At 40.3% G+C, this 17,339-nt stretch overlaps 1 protein-coding gene across 1 annotated transcript; it reads left to right on the forward strand.

Moving 5' to 3' along the window:
• Positions 1-7,608: 7,608 nt before the first annotated feature.
• Positions 7,609-15,620, forward strand: npas4l (neuronal PAS domain protein 4 like). The gene is made up of 9 exons (XM_008430224.3): positions 7,609-8,099; positions 9,754-9,917; positions 10,561-10,706; positions 10,790-10,889; positions 11,645-11,900; positions 12,289-12,398; positions 12,498-12,633; positions 12,717-13,921; positions 14,819-15,620. The coding sequence occupies exons 1-9, from the start codon at positions 7,999-8,001 to the stop codon at positions 14,845-14,847; spliced, it is 2,247 nt and encodes a 748-aa protein (XP_008428446.1). The 5' UTR covers positions 7,609-7,998; the 3' UTR covers positions 14,848-15,620.
• Positions 15,621-17,339: the final 1,719 nt, after the last annotated feature.

Genomic DNA, 17,339 nt, shown 5'->3' on the forward strand with positions numbered 1-17,339 from the left:
AGTGATTTGTTTTGTCTTGTCCACACATATCACTGTCCAGTCCCTTCACTCAAGTTCTAGTTCTCTGCGTTTGGCACCAAGGAGGGTCACTAAAACAAGAAGGCACCAAGGGAGAAGCCAGTTGTAGCAATTTAACCCAAAAAGTCAGCTAGAAACTGTTTGTACGAGTCAGAAAAGAAGCGTTCCCTGCAGATGTCGTTCTCACAAATATAACTCTTTGAGGATGAGCGACACTTTTCATAAAAGGCCAAGTTTCTGCTGTGCTTTTTGTCATGTTGTGCGATATCTGTAATCTATTCATCTGCTAAAGGATCTGATTTAGAGCGAGCTGCTGGGCTGCTCAGCCTCAGTGCGTCATGATTACAGACCTGTATCTTGATTCTCCTCCAGCAGGGGTTTAATTGGGTGACTAATACAAAACACAAATGAAGTTTTAGGAAAACAAGCTCCCAAAGCTCACTGCCTCCAAAAAGAAAAAGCGCCTTGATAAACGAAGAAGTGATGCAGCGAACAGTTGTTTTATGTAAGATTCGAACTATGATGACTCCGAAGTTTAAACGTAAAACTAGTCTGGTTGCTTTTGTCTCATTTCAATTCAATTCATAAATAATTTATTGATCCCAAAGGGAAATTAAATGTTGTTGTGACTCATATAATTAAAAAGTTATTGTATGAATACTTGAAATCAAACAAAAACAAAAACCGATTTAAAAAAAAACAAACATCCAAAGCAATCTTTTCCAACGTAAAGTTGTTGCGCAACCCTTGGTGACAACAACTGACAATAAGAAGATGGTTTTTTTTTTCGTTCTTACATCTCCACTGTTGAACTTTGACCCTCTTTTTTGCAGAGTGGAAGAAATGTATGAACATTCAAGGGTCATCATGCATAAACAACCAGTTTAATGTCCACCCACAACATTTCAATCAGATTTAAACGTGGGCTTTGATTAGGCCACACCGAAACCTTTGCTACAGTTTTTTTTAGCTTTCAGTGATGGATTTGTTTTGGATCATTGTTCCAAAACAAATCCATCACTCAGACTGATGGTCTCAAACTGATGGACAAACATTCATTACACTTCAGGATTTTCTGCCAGAGAATAAAATGTTGACATTTACAGTCTTCTAAAAACAACTAAAACGCCCAGGTCTACTTCTTTAATATTTTTGAAACATTATCTTGTAATATAAACAGGTTTGCAGCATTTTTATTGTGACATTTTGCAATAAGATGCTAAGTTTTGTTTGTGTTTGTGGTATGAAACCTTCGATTTACAGTCTTTTTAAATAAAAAATTGTGTTACAAAATGTGCAGACCTTATTTTAAAGAAGTCAACTTTTAAAATAAGTATTTTTAACCAAGACACAATAATTCCTCATTTATCTTCTTTTGAGAGTAAATATACAATCTGACCTCTGACTGTGTTGGAAGTATATTTAACTTTTTCCAGACTGAATTAGTTTCTGAAATCTTTGAGCGTTTCTCTTTCAGAACCTGTTTCAAGACTCGCAAACTGTATTTGTTCCATTAACTGGGTTTTGTGACATTAACCAGTTTTAATTTGGAGTTACTGGAAACAAGTGTGTCACCCAGTACTACCAACCAGTGAGAAGCATCAGCTTCTTTCCCCACCGTATGATATGACCATGATAATGACACACATTGACTGACGGGTTGATAATAAAGACCTGCCAATGCAGTTATTTGTTAATGTGATTATTGACATATATTACTGACATCAGTGTTTGGAATAATTACAGCTAAGTGACGGGCTTTTAAAACAAGCACCGACAGACGGAAAAATAACGGATAATACGAAAGAAACACTAACACAGCAAGATGTGCGCAATAAAACAAATCTAAATGTTTTAGATTTAGATTTGTTATCACAGTTGCACACAATCTGCGCTTCCAAAGAAAATTGTTGTAGAAGACAAATAAGGATATCTATATACAGTTAAGCATGTTTTGTTTAGAGCAGGAGTTTGCATGTTTTTGTTTTTAGCTGTCCTGACAGTGGCAACCTCCAGACGTTTAATGCTGTAAGTATGAAGATGTAATGCTTTGATTAATGACAACGGCGGGGAAATCCACAGCCGACTGATGCCTACCTCTTTATCACATTATTCCTTCGTGTAGTTGAAAAAAAAAGACATTTAAAAAAAACAATTTCAGGAGTATCCTGGTTTCTGTACTCTAATAACATTATGTTGAGACTCATCCGTCTATATATATATCAGTCGGCTGTATATATATATATATATATATGTGTGTATACTGTATATATATATGTGTGTACATGTGTGTTTTATATATGTATACATATATATGTGTATGTATATATGTGTCTCTATATACATATAAGTATATTTATAGAGAGAGGCAGATATGTACACATGTATGTATATAAATACATAAATTTCACATACATTTTTATTTAATGCCACATTTTAAATGATGTAAAGCACATTGAAATGCCTTGCTGCTGAAATGTGCTATACAAATAAAATTTGATTGATTTATTGATTGCCCAGAAAGATAAATAGTTTTCTAAATTTTTCCCACTTTGTATCGGTTTAGACTTCTAAAATTTTCTTTTTGTTCCACGTTGTTTACATTTTCTTTCTCTAAATCTCCCTCTAATTAATAAATGTGGTTTTCTGATTTTCTGTTTTGAATTAGAAGTAAACATCTTACAATGGATGAAGATGAGTACTGATTTCGTTGAACGTGGGGGAAGCCAGAGTACCCGGAGGGAACCCACACCTGCACGGCGAGACATTTCCCACCGTGCAGTCCTGTCTTTTGAATATTAAAATGTCCAATTAAAAATCACAGTAGCTTTTTTTCAAATTACCACCAATCACCAAAACACGCGTGGCCCCGCCCCCCTTTTAAATCTAATCTACTTTAGACATCAGTTGATGTCTAAGCTGGATGGACTTTGTATCTGTTTTTGAACCGGCTTAGAGGTGGTGGAGTCAGAGCCTTTTTGATTCGCTTCCACAGTGATGTCTTTTTCTTGGGGTTTTCTTCTCCTTCAGAAATACTGTTCTCCTCAGCAGACTCATCAGCTGATTACAGTTCTAATTCCTGAGGTGGTGTTTGGTCTTCATCTTTGTTTAATGTAACATTTGTTTGTGGAAGCGATGTTTTCTGTTTTTCCATTAGACCACACTCCTCCTCTGTGGAAACTACATCAACTTTACATGTTATGTCTTCTGAAACTGTCCCAACTATTGTCTCAGTTTGTTCAGGAGCAATCTGGGGGATGTCAGGTATTTTTTCCGAATCAGGATTTGTTGTCTCACTGATTGGGACCAAGTGTTGATCTGACTCAATCAGGTTTACAACAGTTTCCAGTTCAGTTTTTTCTTCAGTGACCTGCTGTTCTTTAGAGATCTCTGTTTCTATTGTATGAATCTTGTTTTTAATGAAGGTTGTTTGATCCCCAATTGTTTCTACTGTAGAAACTTCTTGTTCTATGTTTGCTCCAGAAACATTTTCCTTACAAAGGCTCTCCAGTTCAGATGCATCTCTCGTCGCTGCCTTTCTCTTGATCTTACATTTAGATTACTTTGATCGCCTTTTCTCAACCTGGTGGTTTCCATTTTATTGTGTTATGGAGACCATTTCTTCTTCTATCACCTGTGGTACTTCACCGATGGCTGTTTCATTCGTGTGAATTTCGTTTTTAACGAAGGCTATCTGATCCCCAATTGTTTCTACTTTAGAAACTTCTTGTTCTATGTTTGCTCCAGAAACATTTTCCTTACAGAGGCTCTCCAGTTCAGATGCATCTCTCGTTGCTGCCTTTCTCTTGATCTTACGCTTAGATTTCTTTAAACGCCTTTTCTCATCCTGGTGGTCTCCATTTTGTTGTGCCATGGAGACAGTTTCTTCTTCTATCACCTGCAGTACTTCACTGATGGCTGTTTCATTCGTGTGAATTTCGTTTCGATGGTCTCTGTCTGGTCTCCAACTATTTCCAATAGTGAAAGTTATTTTTCAATGTCACCAGAAACGTGTTAATCATTGACAGCTTTCAGTTCAGATGCATCTCTCGTTGCTGCCTTTCTCTTGATCTTATGTTTAGATTTAGTTGATCGCTTTCTCTCAACCTGGTGGTCTCCATTTTGTTGTGTTATGGAGACCATTTCTTCATCTATCACCTGCAGTACTTCACCGATGGCTGTTTCATTCGTGTGAATCTCGTTTTTGATGGCCTCTGTCTGGTCTCCAACCATTTCCTTTACTGAAACTTCTTTTTCAATGTTGTCACCAGAAATGGTTTCATTACTGACAACTTTCAGTTCAGATGCATCTCTTGTTGCTGACTCTATGCTGTTCTCAACTGTAGATCTCTTGAATACTTTTGTCTGCCGATCATGATGTCTGTTTATTTGTGTTTCAGAAGGTTGTTTTCTAAGCAATACAAACTGCTCAGTTTGGGTTGAAATAGTTTTATAAACTGGTTCCAAGTGACATCTGTTCTCCAGCAGATCCATCTCCGTTTGCGTTGATATTAATTGACGGATTTGTTTCAAGTGACATCTGGTTTCAGGCACATCCATCTGGACTGACACACATTGGTAAACTGGTGAAGTGTCTTGTGATTCGCTCTGAGTCTGAACTGAAACCATAGTACTCTTCTTCTGTCTTGTCAGATCTGTTTGCTGTTTAAGATTAGCGTTTAGTTTCTGATTTACATCGGACATGTCATCAGGCTGTTTCATTAAGTATTTTTGTACTTCCATGTGTGCCAATTCAGACTCCTTACATTTGGCTTCACACAAAAATGTTACTTGACTTGTCTTTTCTGGAGAGTGGGGCAAATTCTGAATTTCAATTAAATTCTCTCCTTGAACATTTTCTTCTGTTTGATTAACAGGAACCTCAGTTAAGTTTCCAGTTTGGATGTTGTCCATGGATTTTCCCAGAGATGGATGTTTCTCCCCTTTTTGACCCAGTGTCTCCTGAAATTTCAAGATGGATTCCTCTTTGGTGACCAGCTGTGTTGCAGTGTTCTTAGAATAACCTTCCTTTTTCATGGACGCTACCTCATCATGTTCTTCAGCCGGCATAGAAACATTTTTGGTTTCAATAGTCTCAGCAAAAAAACGTACATCTATGCAAGGTTCTGAGTTCGGGAGCATTTTCCACAACGTCTTTTTTCTGCTGCTGGGAAAAGATCCCTGATAATTTTGATTTTCAGACAGAGGACCGTTGATGTCACTGTTTTCAGCAAAAAACGTTAGATCGATGCGAGCATCTGACTGGGGGAAAGATTTCCATAACAGTGGGGTCTTCTTGTTGCGTCTTTGACTGTTTTTCCCCTTTCTAATTGACTTTCTTCTGTGTTTCTGTGACGGATTTCTTTTCGGTCATCGGCTCTGATGTAAAACTAATAAGTTCCTCTTTGCAAATCTCCATTTTAAAGGAATCCTCCTGATCACCTTCTTCAGGCAGAGAAGTGTCCTGATTGATAACATTTTCAGTGCTGGACTTAGAGGACTCTTCCTTCTCTGGTGTCTCCTTCACTACGGAGATCGATTCCTGTTCGGTAACCAGTGAATCGTCTTCCGTTCCAGTACTTTCAGCTGGGGTCCTTAGTTCAGCGGGGCCGTATTTCTCCAACCACAAGGACCACGGTATCATTTTCACCTTCATCTTGTTACGCCTCGTCTTTGGTGGCTGTTCCTCAGACTTAGAGGGCTGTTCTTTCTCTGTTGTGTCGTCTGTCTCTTGCTCTCCAGTGATGGACTCTTCTACACTGACCAGTGAATCGTTCTGCTTTCCGATATTTCCAGCAGAAATCTCTTGGTCAATGGGGATGTCTTCCCCCGAACAGGTTTTAAATGCTACCTGGTTGCTCTCGCCGATTTATGTTTTCGCATCTACCTCAATAATGTGTAGTTGCGCCACTGTCTCCAGTCCACGTTTTGCTCCCGGATGAATGCAGCTCTTGTTTTCCAGCAGCAAACAAGATGCTGTAAAGCTGAGAAAGCCTGACCTTTTCTGTCACATGCTGTACAGTGAGAAGCATTAATAAATCATGTTGCCTGTAAAGAGTTGCAACAGCTTACATCATGGGTGATTCTTGTAAGAAATGAGCCCTGAGTGCACTCCCACACACAATAATAATAACTTTTTATCAAGTAACCTTAACTATCTAAACATCGTGATTACATTAACTTAGAAAATGGCAAAATTATTAAACTACTGGAATTATCAGATGTCCATCCATCCATCCATTTTCTTGCACCCTTTTTCCCTCAGTGGGGTCGGGAGGGGTGCTGGTGCCCATCTCCAGCCAACGTTTCGGGCGAGAGGCTGGGTCACCCTGGACAGGTCGCCAGTCTGTCGCAGGGCAACACAGAGACACACAGGACACACAACCATGCACACACACACACTCACACCTAGGGGCAATTTTGGAGAGACCAATTAACCTGACAGTCATGTTTTTGGACTGTGGGAGGAAACCGGAGTACCCGGAGAAAACCCACGCATGCACAGGGAGAACATGCAAACTCCATGCAGAAAGACCCCAGGCCGGGACTCGAACCCAGAACCTTCTTGCTGCAAGGCAACAGCTCTACCAACTGCGCCACTGTGCAGCCCTTATCAGATGTCATTCGGCTTCATTTGTCGGCAGCTTAATTTTCAGTATTTACTTTGCACAACAAATGTATTTCCTCTAGAGCTGATATGCAAAATAATTTACAGAAAAAAAAGTTTGTTGCAAAGACTTTCTAAAATACTAATAACTTTAACTATTTATTTATTATGTTTAATTGCTCTTGTCACCCTCTGAAACTATCCCACCCTGGGCAGTGAGCCACGTTGACCATATAAAAATCAGCCACTGCTTTGTGGATTCTTAACAATATAGTTTAACAATATAATTGGTTACATCATTTTGATTTTCTTTGTTACATTTTTATTTAACTCATTCTTGTCTCATTTAACACTAAGAATCTTAAAAAGAAAATACAGAAGAGTTTTAGACGCCTTGCAAAATGCAGAAACCTTTACAGTCGATCATGTTGCAAGTTTTTCTTTTTTGCTATTTTAAGGAATCTTGTGAAGCATAGATAACCTACAGAGTAAACAGTAATTATTTTATATTTTCACAGTGCAGATTATCCCTCTGAATGTCTTAAATGATTAGACTAATACTGATTGCATTCAGTGTTTTCTGAGAAATGTGACAAATTCAAACTGTTGTGTGTAAGAAAAAAGCTATTCTGCCATCACTGGACCCTGTTGCAAGCTTCACATGTAACCAATGAATCCCTAAAATCACAGCTGCGCTTACATAAGCGAACTTATTGGTTATTTGAAGCAAAGTAAATCTCCTCAATCCAAAGTCTTAATGAACAACACAAGAGTGCGGACGCAGTGTGTAAAATTGAGTCATCATGCAGGTTCTGAGTGGGAAATCACTTCCAGCCCGAATTATCCAGGGTCCGGTTGAGTGTTTGGACCTAAATAAAGCTCCTTAGAGGAGAACGTCACAGAGAAAAGCCTTCATAGATTAATATTTAAAACTATCAGGGGCCGCTTATTGTTTGGAGATGTTAAGCATTTTAAGAATCAACAGTTTTTTTGTCTTCTTTCATAATGACGCTTCACATCCCTGCAGAACCGACTCCCACGTCCAGTCCGGCGGGTTATTATTATTAGGAGTCGTTAAACTAAATATATCTGGCTTCGGTCGGCTGTCATCGCGTCACAACAAGTGAGATTATCCCGCGGAGTTTTCTCTGAGAGGTGTCGGGTTTGGTTAGAGGGGGGCTATAAAAGGAGGGGCGGCAGCAAGTGGCTGGCACTCATCACCCAGAGACCGCGGAGGCTTGAGATGCGAAGAGGCTGCGGGTTTGACCCTCAAACAGCTGTCTGCCTTCATCCGCATGAAAAGTTAAGGTTTTCCTTTCGAAGGAAGAGGAAACACCTTGGATGCGCTGCACTCGCAGGTCTTAATCGCCACAATGGCTCTTTGGTGCAACGCCTGCAAAAGTCCCGTCAGCTCTCCGTGCACATCCCACCATCAGCCCGGAGACCAGCGCCGCTCCGCCTGCAGGAGGTTCAGGTCAGTTCTTCTTCTCTGATCGGTGCTCAAACGGGGGTGCGTGTGCCTCTGGTGGTACAGGTTACATCACAGGTTAATTGAATGTTGTGGTAGTTGATTCTTTCTACTGGAACAGAATCATTTAACCAAACCGTGACTTTTATCACATATTTCCGTGTTACAATCACAAATATAGTTATTTTTCAACTTCATCCCCACAGTATGTTATATTGCTGGTTCAGCTCTCATATAACCTTCTTCCACCCATTTGCTACATCTCCCTGCATGTTTTGTGGCAATATAAGCTGGATTTATTCTGTTTCTTCCAACAGTGGCTTTTTTCTTGCCACTCCTAAAGATTTATGAAGCAAGTAGTTGCAACAGATTTTTTCCACCTGAGCTGTGGGTCTCTGTTGCACCTCCAGAGTTACCATGGGCCTTCTCTGATTAATGTGTTTACCTGTCAGTAGGTCTTTTAACCTAACAGTGCTCCAAGTGTCAGCTGTGTTAAATTGTGTTTTATTTAGTGCTATCAAAGAAAAGGGGGTTGAAAATATGCAGGCCACACTTTTCAATTTTGTTTTGTTTTTTTTTAAAAACGCTTTTGAAAACTACATAATACATTTTCTGCTTAATAATTAATAAATTCATTTTGTTGTTTGTTTGTACCAAATTTCAATAAAGAACATTAAAGTAGTCACTTAATCAAAACTGACAGTTTTTATTGAATGGTTTGTAAAAACCCAACTTACTTCTTGTCATCTAGCAACTGAGTAATTATTCTCTCTTTTTTTTTCACCGATGTCTTGCAATTCTGTGACTTTTCTTCATATTGAAAATTGTCTCTTTATAATCAGATGCCGTCCAGTTTGTGAGCCAGGTGCATTTAATTCTTGTTTTGATTTGAAGGGCTTCTGCACAGTCTGAGCTGGTTTCTAAATGAAAGAAAAATAAAAAGAAGTGACATAATTGGAGCAATTAAAATTTCCATTTGCACACCTTCCCAGTTTTCCTGTATGTTTGCTGGTTGGGATTAATGCATTTTATTGTTATGACGTTTTATAGGCTGTTGAGACACAAGGTGGAGAAAAATGTGCTTCAGCCTCAGTGATGCTCTCAAAACTCATCCAATAATTTATCCCCTTTTTTTTTTAAATTCCTGAGCCCTATTTATAAACACGTCTTGACTGAATTTAATATTAATATCTGATCAGGAGTTTGACTGTGCTCATGCTTGGATACAGAGTGATCTCACTCTCCTTTTGTGGCACTTTCTGTGTGGTGTGACGTGGGGTGCTCCCGCTCCAAGGACGCCCACTTTATAAGGCAATGAAGGGAGAACGAGGAGCTCGGCCGCCCCTCCTATCCTGTGTGCGTGACGCCCACGCCCGTAGCCCCGGCAGCTATAAAAACCCAAGGCTCTGTGAGGATGGACCCAGACAGACTCTGATCATGCAGACTAAGTGCATGGAGAGCCCTCATCGCTCTACTCAGCCTCTCCTGTCAGCCGTTTCCATAGGAACTCTTCATATTCAAAGTGGGCTTTAGCTCAGACGAGGCCAAATCTGTGTTTTGTTTTGAAGTGAACAGAATGGAACCAGATTAGTTTTTTTTTTGAGAATTTTGTAGATTTTTAGGTCACAGCTCTCACACCAGCAATCATGGTCTCCCACAGGTCCACTAAAGGAGCCTCCAAAGCCCGGAGAGACCACATCAACCATGAAATCAGGAATATGCGCTCTCTGCTCCCCATCAGCCAGGAGGACCAGGAGCGCATGTCGTACCTTCACTCCATGGCCGCCATCTGCACCTACATCCGCAAATCTGTCCTCTTCCAGGGTGAGTTCTGCAAACTTATCGCAAGTTAAATTTACTCCAGTACTTTTATTTGAGTAACCGCGGGGGGAAAAAAAATTTGCTTCTATGAGTATTTTTTCTACGCTGTACTTTTTGCTTTTTCTTGAGTGAGTTTTTTGAGTGTTGATACTCTTTGTGAATAACTCCACTGAGTGAAAAACAAGCTTGTTTTAACAACAACAAAAATCACCAGACACACAACTGCAGTTTTTGATAAAGTTTAATAATTACTTTAATGAAAGACAGTAATTTGTAAAAAAAAAAAAAAAAAAAAGTTTATTTTGCTGGATGTTGTTATTTTGTAATTCTGTTATTTATATGAATTATTTTCACTTATTTTGGCCTTACCAAAAAATTCCACATATCTACATGCCAACATGTAGATGTTGGCATGTAGATATGTTGATGACGTAATTTTAATAACTTTTTACTATTACTTTATTCGAAATGATATAGTGCTACTTTTACTTCAGCATATTTTTTTCAACACCGAATCTAGATTCATTCTGCATTACAGGGAGGATTATGATGCTCAGTTTAAATGTGTTATATGAACAACATTAAGAACATGGCAGCTGTGACAATCTGCAGAGACAGAGGCTGAATTCGTCCTTTCATCCTGCAGGGCTCCCGGCTGGGGAACGGTCCCAGAGCGCTCTGCAGTACGAGGCCTTCCTGGACGCTCTGCACGGGTTCATCCTCGTCACCACGGCTCAAGGCAGACTGGTTTACGTGTCGGAAAATGTGGCTGAATACCTCGGTCCGTCCATGGTGAGCGTTGAAGCCTCACGTTTAGTTGTTTTGCTTCTTTATAAACTTTGATCTGTTAATGTAACCCTGTGTTGCTTTTCCAGGTAGATGTTCTACAAGGAGACACAATCTATGACTTGGTGGAACGATCTGATGTGGATGTTATTCGCTCCAACCTCAACACGGAAAGCAACTTATTTTCAGGTAACAATACATTCCTTTATTTATAGTTTTAAGCTTAAAAGTAAACCAAATTCTTCTGCAATCAGATTGTACTGTCCACATTTTGGTTGCACATTTTGAAATAAAGCTGGTCTTAGATACTCCAGATGCACAACAAAAATGATAAAACTCTTGTATGTGGAAAAATATTCCATTTAGAAGTAAAAGACGTGTAGCTGTAGATCCAGAAGACCCAAAAATGGACCAATTTCAGTTTATATCGTCATCAGATTTTCTTATTTGACAAGATTTCAAATAAAACTCCAGTAAGTTTCCCAGGGACTTTGGAAGAGAGTCAGGCACACAGCATCCCACCTGGAGTGTTTTTCTGCTTAATCTCAAGTCTCCTCTGATGGAAACAAAATTCCAGATTAAATCTCAGTACAGAGTTTTGTTGAGCAGAAAATGCTTTTTTTTCTGCCTGGCATGTAGGAAGTGTCTAATGGTTGTTATGGAGACCTGAAGATTGCACTCTGTGCTGCAGTGAGCGTTGGAGATTTTCTTCACCTTTCCTGCAACTCCAACAAGATAAATGCCAGTTCTGGTTCTGCCTTGTGGCTAATATGGGCCTCTGTTTAATGTCTTATTCATAAGCAACAGAAATTCATAGATTATTAATTGGAAGTTCCTAGAAACTCTGGTCGACCTAAAGAAGTAAAGTGTGGGTGCTTTTGTTGTGGTTGCAAAGTTTCAGCGTCTATAAAGACTAAATTTCCATTTTGCTTTATATTTCTCAGAGAGGAGCTTCGTGTGTTGCATGTTGGCCTCCAAAGCCTTTAAGCTCCAGTTTGGAAGCTGCTGCTCCATGCTGGTCAGAGGAAACTTCCAGTTCTTCCCTCAGCCCTCGTCTGCAGCCGCCCCCACCGTCCAGCCTTTGTTTGTGGCCCTCTGCACCCCCACTGTGAATCGCCTGACCGGCGCCAACTCTCACTTCTGCCACAGCTTCAGCAGCACCCACAGGCTGGACATGGGCTTCACTCAGCTCTCAGACAGGTGAACGCAAACTCCACAGCTTAGGCTACGTTCGCACAGCAGGTCTTCATGCGTTTTTCTGATTGTTCTGTTGAAATATAATTTTTTCTTACATGGTCAGGGAGCTAAGTAAACCCAACCGCAGTCAGATTATACAAACGGTTTTCGTCTCCTGACGTTGAGATCACACAGCATTGCATTGTTTACAGAAGTAATAATACATGGAGTTGTTTATGGATCAATTTTTACAGATTCATAAAGATAAATAACTGTGGTGGAAAAAGCCATTTGTAGGTCATATTTGGGCAAAACAGTGGATTTATGTCACATTTTCCTGTTGTATTTTCATATCTTTAGGCCGGGATCGCTGTCTGTGGTTTCTGATTGTTATTTATTTTTATTTTCTCAGTGTTTTATACTATTTGGGGTATTCAAGGGAGGAAATGATCAATCGATCATGGTACAGCCTCTTGCATCCTGAAGATCTGCCACTGGCTGCAACTTCTCATAAAAGTTTAAGTAAGTATTTTCTATATTTCTAAAGCTAGCGGCCAGGTTTTTATTGGTGAATAACTTGTTTCTCTCCTTTATAATAAGCATAATTGCCTTTTTCTCCAGTGCAGGCAGAAGAGGGATTCCAGGTGGAGATGATCCTGAGGCTCCAGAGCACAGATCTGTCATGGACCTGGATCTATATCCGAGCTAACAAGGACCCAGAGTGCCAGAGCATCAGCTGCACTAACTACATCATCAGGTGTGATGAGGCTCTGAGGCAACCCCGAACTGACAGTGTTTCACTTTTAAAAGTCTCTTAACACATCTTTTTTAATCTCACAGCGAAACCGAGGCCAAATTTCTGCAGAAGAAAATCAGCAGCGCCGCCTTCAAGCCGCCGTCTGTGCCAAATTACCTCTACTTTGCTCCAGAGGTGCCTCAGAGTCGGAGCGTCAGCACTAAATGTTTTAAAAGGCGGAGGATGTGTGGCAGCCAGAGTGAGGAGCTTGGAACCACAACAAGAAGGGAATCTGAGGAAGACATTTACTGTGTGTTTTGCCCGTCCTCCCAGGGTAACGGCTCTCCTGTTCCCCTGGGTGAGAGCCCCGCGCTGTTCACCCCTCCCTACAGCCCAGCCTCGTCCAGCTCCACTCTGCAGCCGGAGGAGCTGAACTCTGACCTCCTGATGGATGTTCATGCATGTGAAGATCAGCTGCCAACCTCTCCTGACGTCTCTCCCTCTTACTACTCCTACCAGGACACGAGACTCGCCTGTCGCCATTCACCTGCTGACTCTTTACTCACAGCCGCTGACCAAGTCTTTGAACACAGAGACTTTGACCTGTTCACCGGCAGCTCCCCGCACTCCTCCTCGTCCTCATCTTCATCTCCAAACTATGATTTCCAGGCTTGTCCGGCCGACGCTCGATTGGTTCCCGACTGTTTCTTTGTGTCGGAAACATGCGAGAGCCAAGGGGAGAGCGCGTCCCTGCATCCGGACGACTTCAACCTTCTGGACGATCCACAAGGGGGCAGTCTGGTTCAGCTTCATCAGGTGCCCCAACAAGAACTTCTCATGCATTCCAGCATTCTGACTCCCACCCAGTCTCCGGCAGCGGCAGAGCCGAACCTCTATGACGAGGGGGAGCAGGCGGCCATCAGCATCCTGGCCCAGCAGATCTCCTCTCTTGCCAGCAGCTTCAACCTGCACCGCGACCTGAATCCTCTACAAAACGCGGCGCTGGCAGCCAACGCTGACTGGCTCCAAGGCTCACCTCTTCCTTCAGCCCTTCTCCCAAAGCAGGAGCAGGTCTATGATGACCGCACGCTGGACAGCATCCTCAAAGACCTGAACGTGGTCTCTAGGAAAAGTAGTCCGTCCAGTCCTGACGTTGTTTCCCGCAGCTACCAGCAGGGCCTCGTTTCAGGGGAGCCGGTCAGCACAGGCAGCTTCACCTTGTGTCCCTTCAATGTGCAGCTGGGAAACCAAAGCAGAAACACTGAGTTGCATCAACTCAACCACTACATGCAGAGGAGCCTCCAGCAAGGTAAACTTTCCTAAAGCATACATTATTTTTGCTGTGAAGAAAAATATTTACCCCCTTACAGATTTCCATTTTGTCAGGTAAAATAGGTTTTTCAAATTACCGTTTTGAGGTGACGATTTAATTTATTAAGGAAAAAAATTGATCCAAAACAACCTGACCGTACATGTAAATATTGCTGCGACTTAAACCAAAAAAAAAAAATGACTGTGGAGAAATTTTTATTTCTCTGTATTGAGAATTGGTAGCTGTGTTTCAATTACAAATGTGGACAAAACTTTGTCAATATTCCACTAATGTCAAAAAAACAACAACACAATTATGCAACTGCTGTGTTCCCATTAAATAAGAAACACAATTAAAATCAAACATGAATAAGTTTGTCCACACAATAAGTCATTAAAAAACACATCGTCCACCTTCCACTTCCTGTCGTCTTCTTCGTCTTTTCCACCTGTAGTAACATCCGGTTATTGATCACACTTTTTTTTTAATGCAAATAAATTGTTTCCATTGAACTCATTAAGGCGTTCCAGAAATAATTTTGACAGACCAACAATTCCTGGTTCACCACTTTTCCATGTTTTCTCCATTTTCAGTAACATTTTCCACACCAGGCCTACGTTATATTGTCAGTTTAAATTACTTCTTGATTGTACAGATCCAGCAGTGAAACTGAACCAAATCAATTCTTTTTCACATAAAGCCTCCCTGATTTAGATTTTATCATAACAAACAAAATTATCATGTGATGTTTACCAATGTCTGACATTAAAATTCAGATGATATGAAACATCTAGGTGCGACAAAACAAAGCAAAAAATAGATCTGTAAGAGGGTAAATATCAGCTATGTATGTACAGAACTAATATCCACTCTGTACCTTTTGTCTCCCTGCAGATGGACTTGCTGAGGAGAACTTGTACTAAAATAAGTCTGTGACTTACTGTGCTAACACCCGTATGACATATTGTCAGGGCAACCCTCCTACGACGGACTCAAAGAGAGAGAAAAATGGACGTCAGCGCTTAGATGCTGTTTGCTTTACCAAAATAAGCCGAGATGAATTGTCCTGTTCTGTCAGCTCTGTCGTAACTCCTCCACGCACTGCTGTGGGGTGTGTTTTATGTTTTGCTGATGTCTTTCATTCTTAGAAAAAAGTAAAGGTACTTTAATAATACCTCTGACAGGAGTTACACACTGAAATCGAGGTATATTTTTCATTTAATACTAAGTGACCACAGTTTACTATTGAGCACTTTATCAAAGTCACCGACCGAAGAATTTCATAACAGAGGAGATAGAAACCTTGATTTAACCAGGATAAGCTTTAACACATTAATCATCACTTTTAGTAAAGAACCAGCTATTGCTACTTTCCAGGTGCCTTAAAACTGGTCATAAAGATGTAGTTTGTTAGACCGATGTTTGCCGATTTGATGCAAAAGTGACTCAATGTTTTCATGCTGTCAGGGATGCAGGTAAACCAGCAGCAGCAGGACAGATGTAATGATTGTAAATGCAGCTTCTACCTCAGTGGAAAAGCTCGACACATTCCAAGTTTGTATTTATTCTGTTTTACCTTCTTCTATTTATCGACAGTTCAATGCTTATTCTATGTATATTTCTTTTTTTTTCCATGGTACTGGATCCCTGTACGTTTTTCTGTTCAGAGATGTAAATAAATCACATGGAAAACACATTGATAGTTTTTCTCTCTATCGTTTTCATGAAATGTAATCAATAATTCTTGTAAAACATGATGAAATGTAGCATTTAACTTAAACACAACGGTGCTAATCCAATAGGAATTTTAGCAAGAGTAAAACCAATATGTTATTTTCACAAAAAAACTTCAGTTGGTAGAGCTTTTGTGGCTAAGAAATCCCGACGTACACACAATTAACAAGAAAACAATAAAAGTGTTCACTGTGAGTCATGTAAAAATGTTCATCCTGCTTTAAACCTTCCTTTGGTCTCTGCTGATTCCTGTGGGAGCAGCACATGTTGTCTCTCCCTAGCTGCTCAAGTCTGCAGTAAGTTCGCCAACGAGTTTGTAACTTTTACCAATGTTCAGTTTTATGCTGGTGGGTTTGTCAAAAAAACAACGAAGCAGCAAAACAAAAGCTGAGGAGAAATTATCCGAGATCTTTGGATTTACACGAATAGTTTTTCTTTTTACACTCATCATTAGCATGAACTGTCTTTTAATAGGTTATTCAAAGAACAATTTCAGGGTTAACTGATGAGATAACTTCAATAATTTTCAAAAACAAGTATTGAGTGCACAAGCTTGAATTTATAGTGGATTTTCTCAACTCCATGCAGGCTCAAATATACACACACGATACACAGAATAATATTTGAATGAATGTCTCTTAGGAAGCTGCATCTCAACCAAACTATTTTTTTTCACTGGCAAGTTTCTGGCAATTCTGGCTGGGCATTTGATCGATGATTTTAGCAGACTTGGCAGCAGTAAATGTTTATTTCGATTGGATAAGTCAGGGCCATGCAAAGGTTTAATGCTAATAATGAAGTGGCTGATATGAAGTTTGAATATTAATTCTTCATTATACTCATTCACGTTGCATAATGAGCAAAACGGGAACACAAAATGATGCTACTGTCAACATGCATAATAGTTTGTACTGTATTCTTGGGTTACAAAACCACAACCTGATGCCTCCAAACGTTTTTGTTCACTGTCACGAAGTAGCTCCATCTTCGTTTTTTCTGACCATAAATTAAGGAAACGAATGAGAGAATTAAGGAGGCAATATTTAGATAATGGAATTCTTCTTCCATAATTACCCAGTCCCAGAAAAATCAAATTTTACTCTTCTTTGAGACTGTGAGGAAACCCAGAATGCTTTCTCTGGATAGTCAGGATCGGATTGGTATGGCTCCTCCGCCTCGGATAGATTTTTACATCCTCTAGCTGGTCACATAAACTGTTCACAGAGAGATCAATCCAAGGTTGACCACATCTGGAAAAAAATCAATGCGTGCATGGATGAATATTTAGATTAGTGACCCGACTGAACGCTGAGGCGAGTGATAGATTGCTGCAGGCTGCAATGACATGCAGCACCACAGGAACACCTGGTTCATATGTATGAATGAAGAGCAAAAAGCCTCGTTGCAGGAGACGTGCTGAAGGTTAAAACAACCACCAGATGGCGCTATAGCTCCAACTGGCTCTAGGTCAGACACTACATGACAATAACATAATTCAAACGAGGCTGAAATGAAGCGCATTCTGTGTGTGTGTGTGTGTGTCCATTCATAGGAAGGAGTCCAGATGCCTATAGTTATCCATGGAGACCTAATTAGAAATGATGTCTCTTGAAGGGTACAATGGCATATAAAGTTCCTAACAAGTTCCCACATCTGCTGTGCTTCGGTCTTCCTGCTTCTG

The sequence above is a fragment of the Poecilia reticulata genome, chromosome 15 (genome assembly GCF_904066995.2).
Source record: "Poecilia reticulata chromosome 15, P_reticulata-male-v2, whole genome shotgun sequence".
NCBI lineage: Eukaryota > Metazoa > Chordata > Actinopteri > Cyprinodontiformes > Poeciliidae > Poecilia > Poecilia reticulata.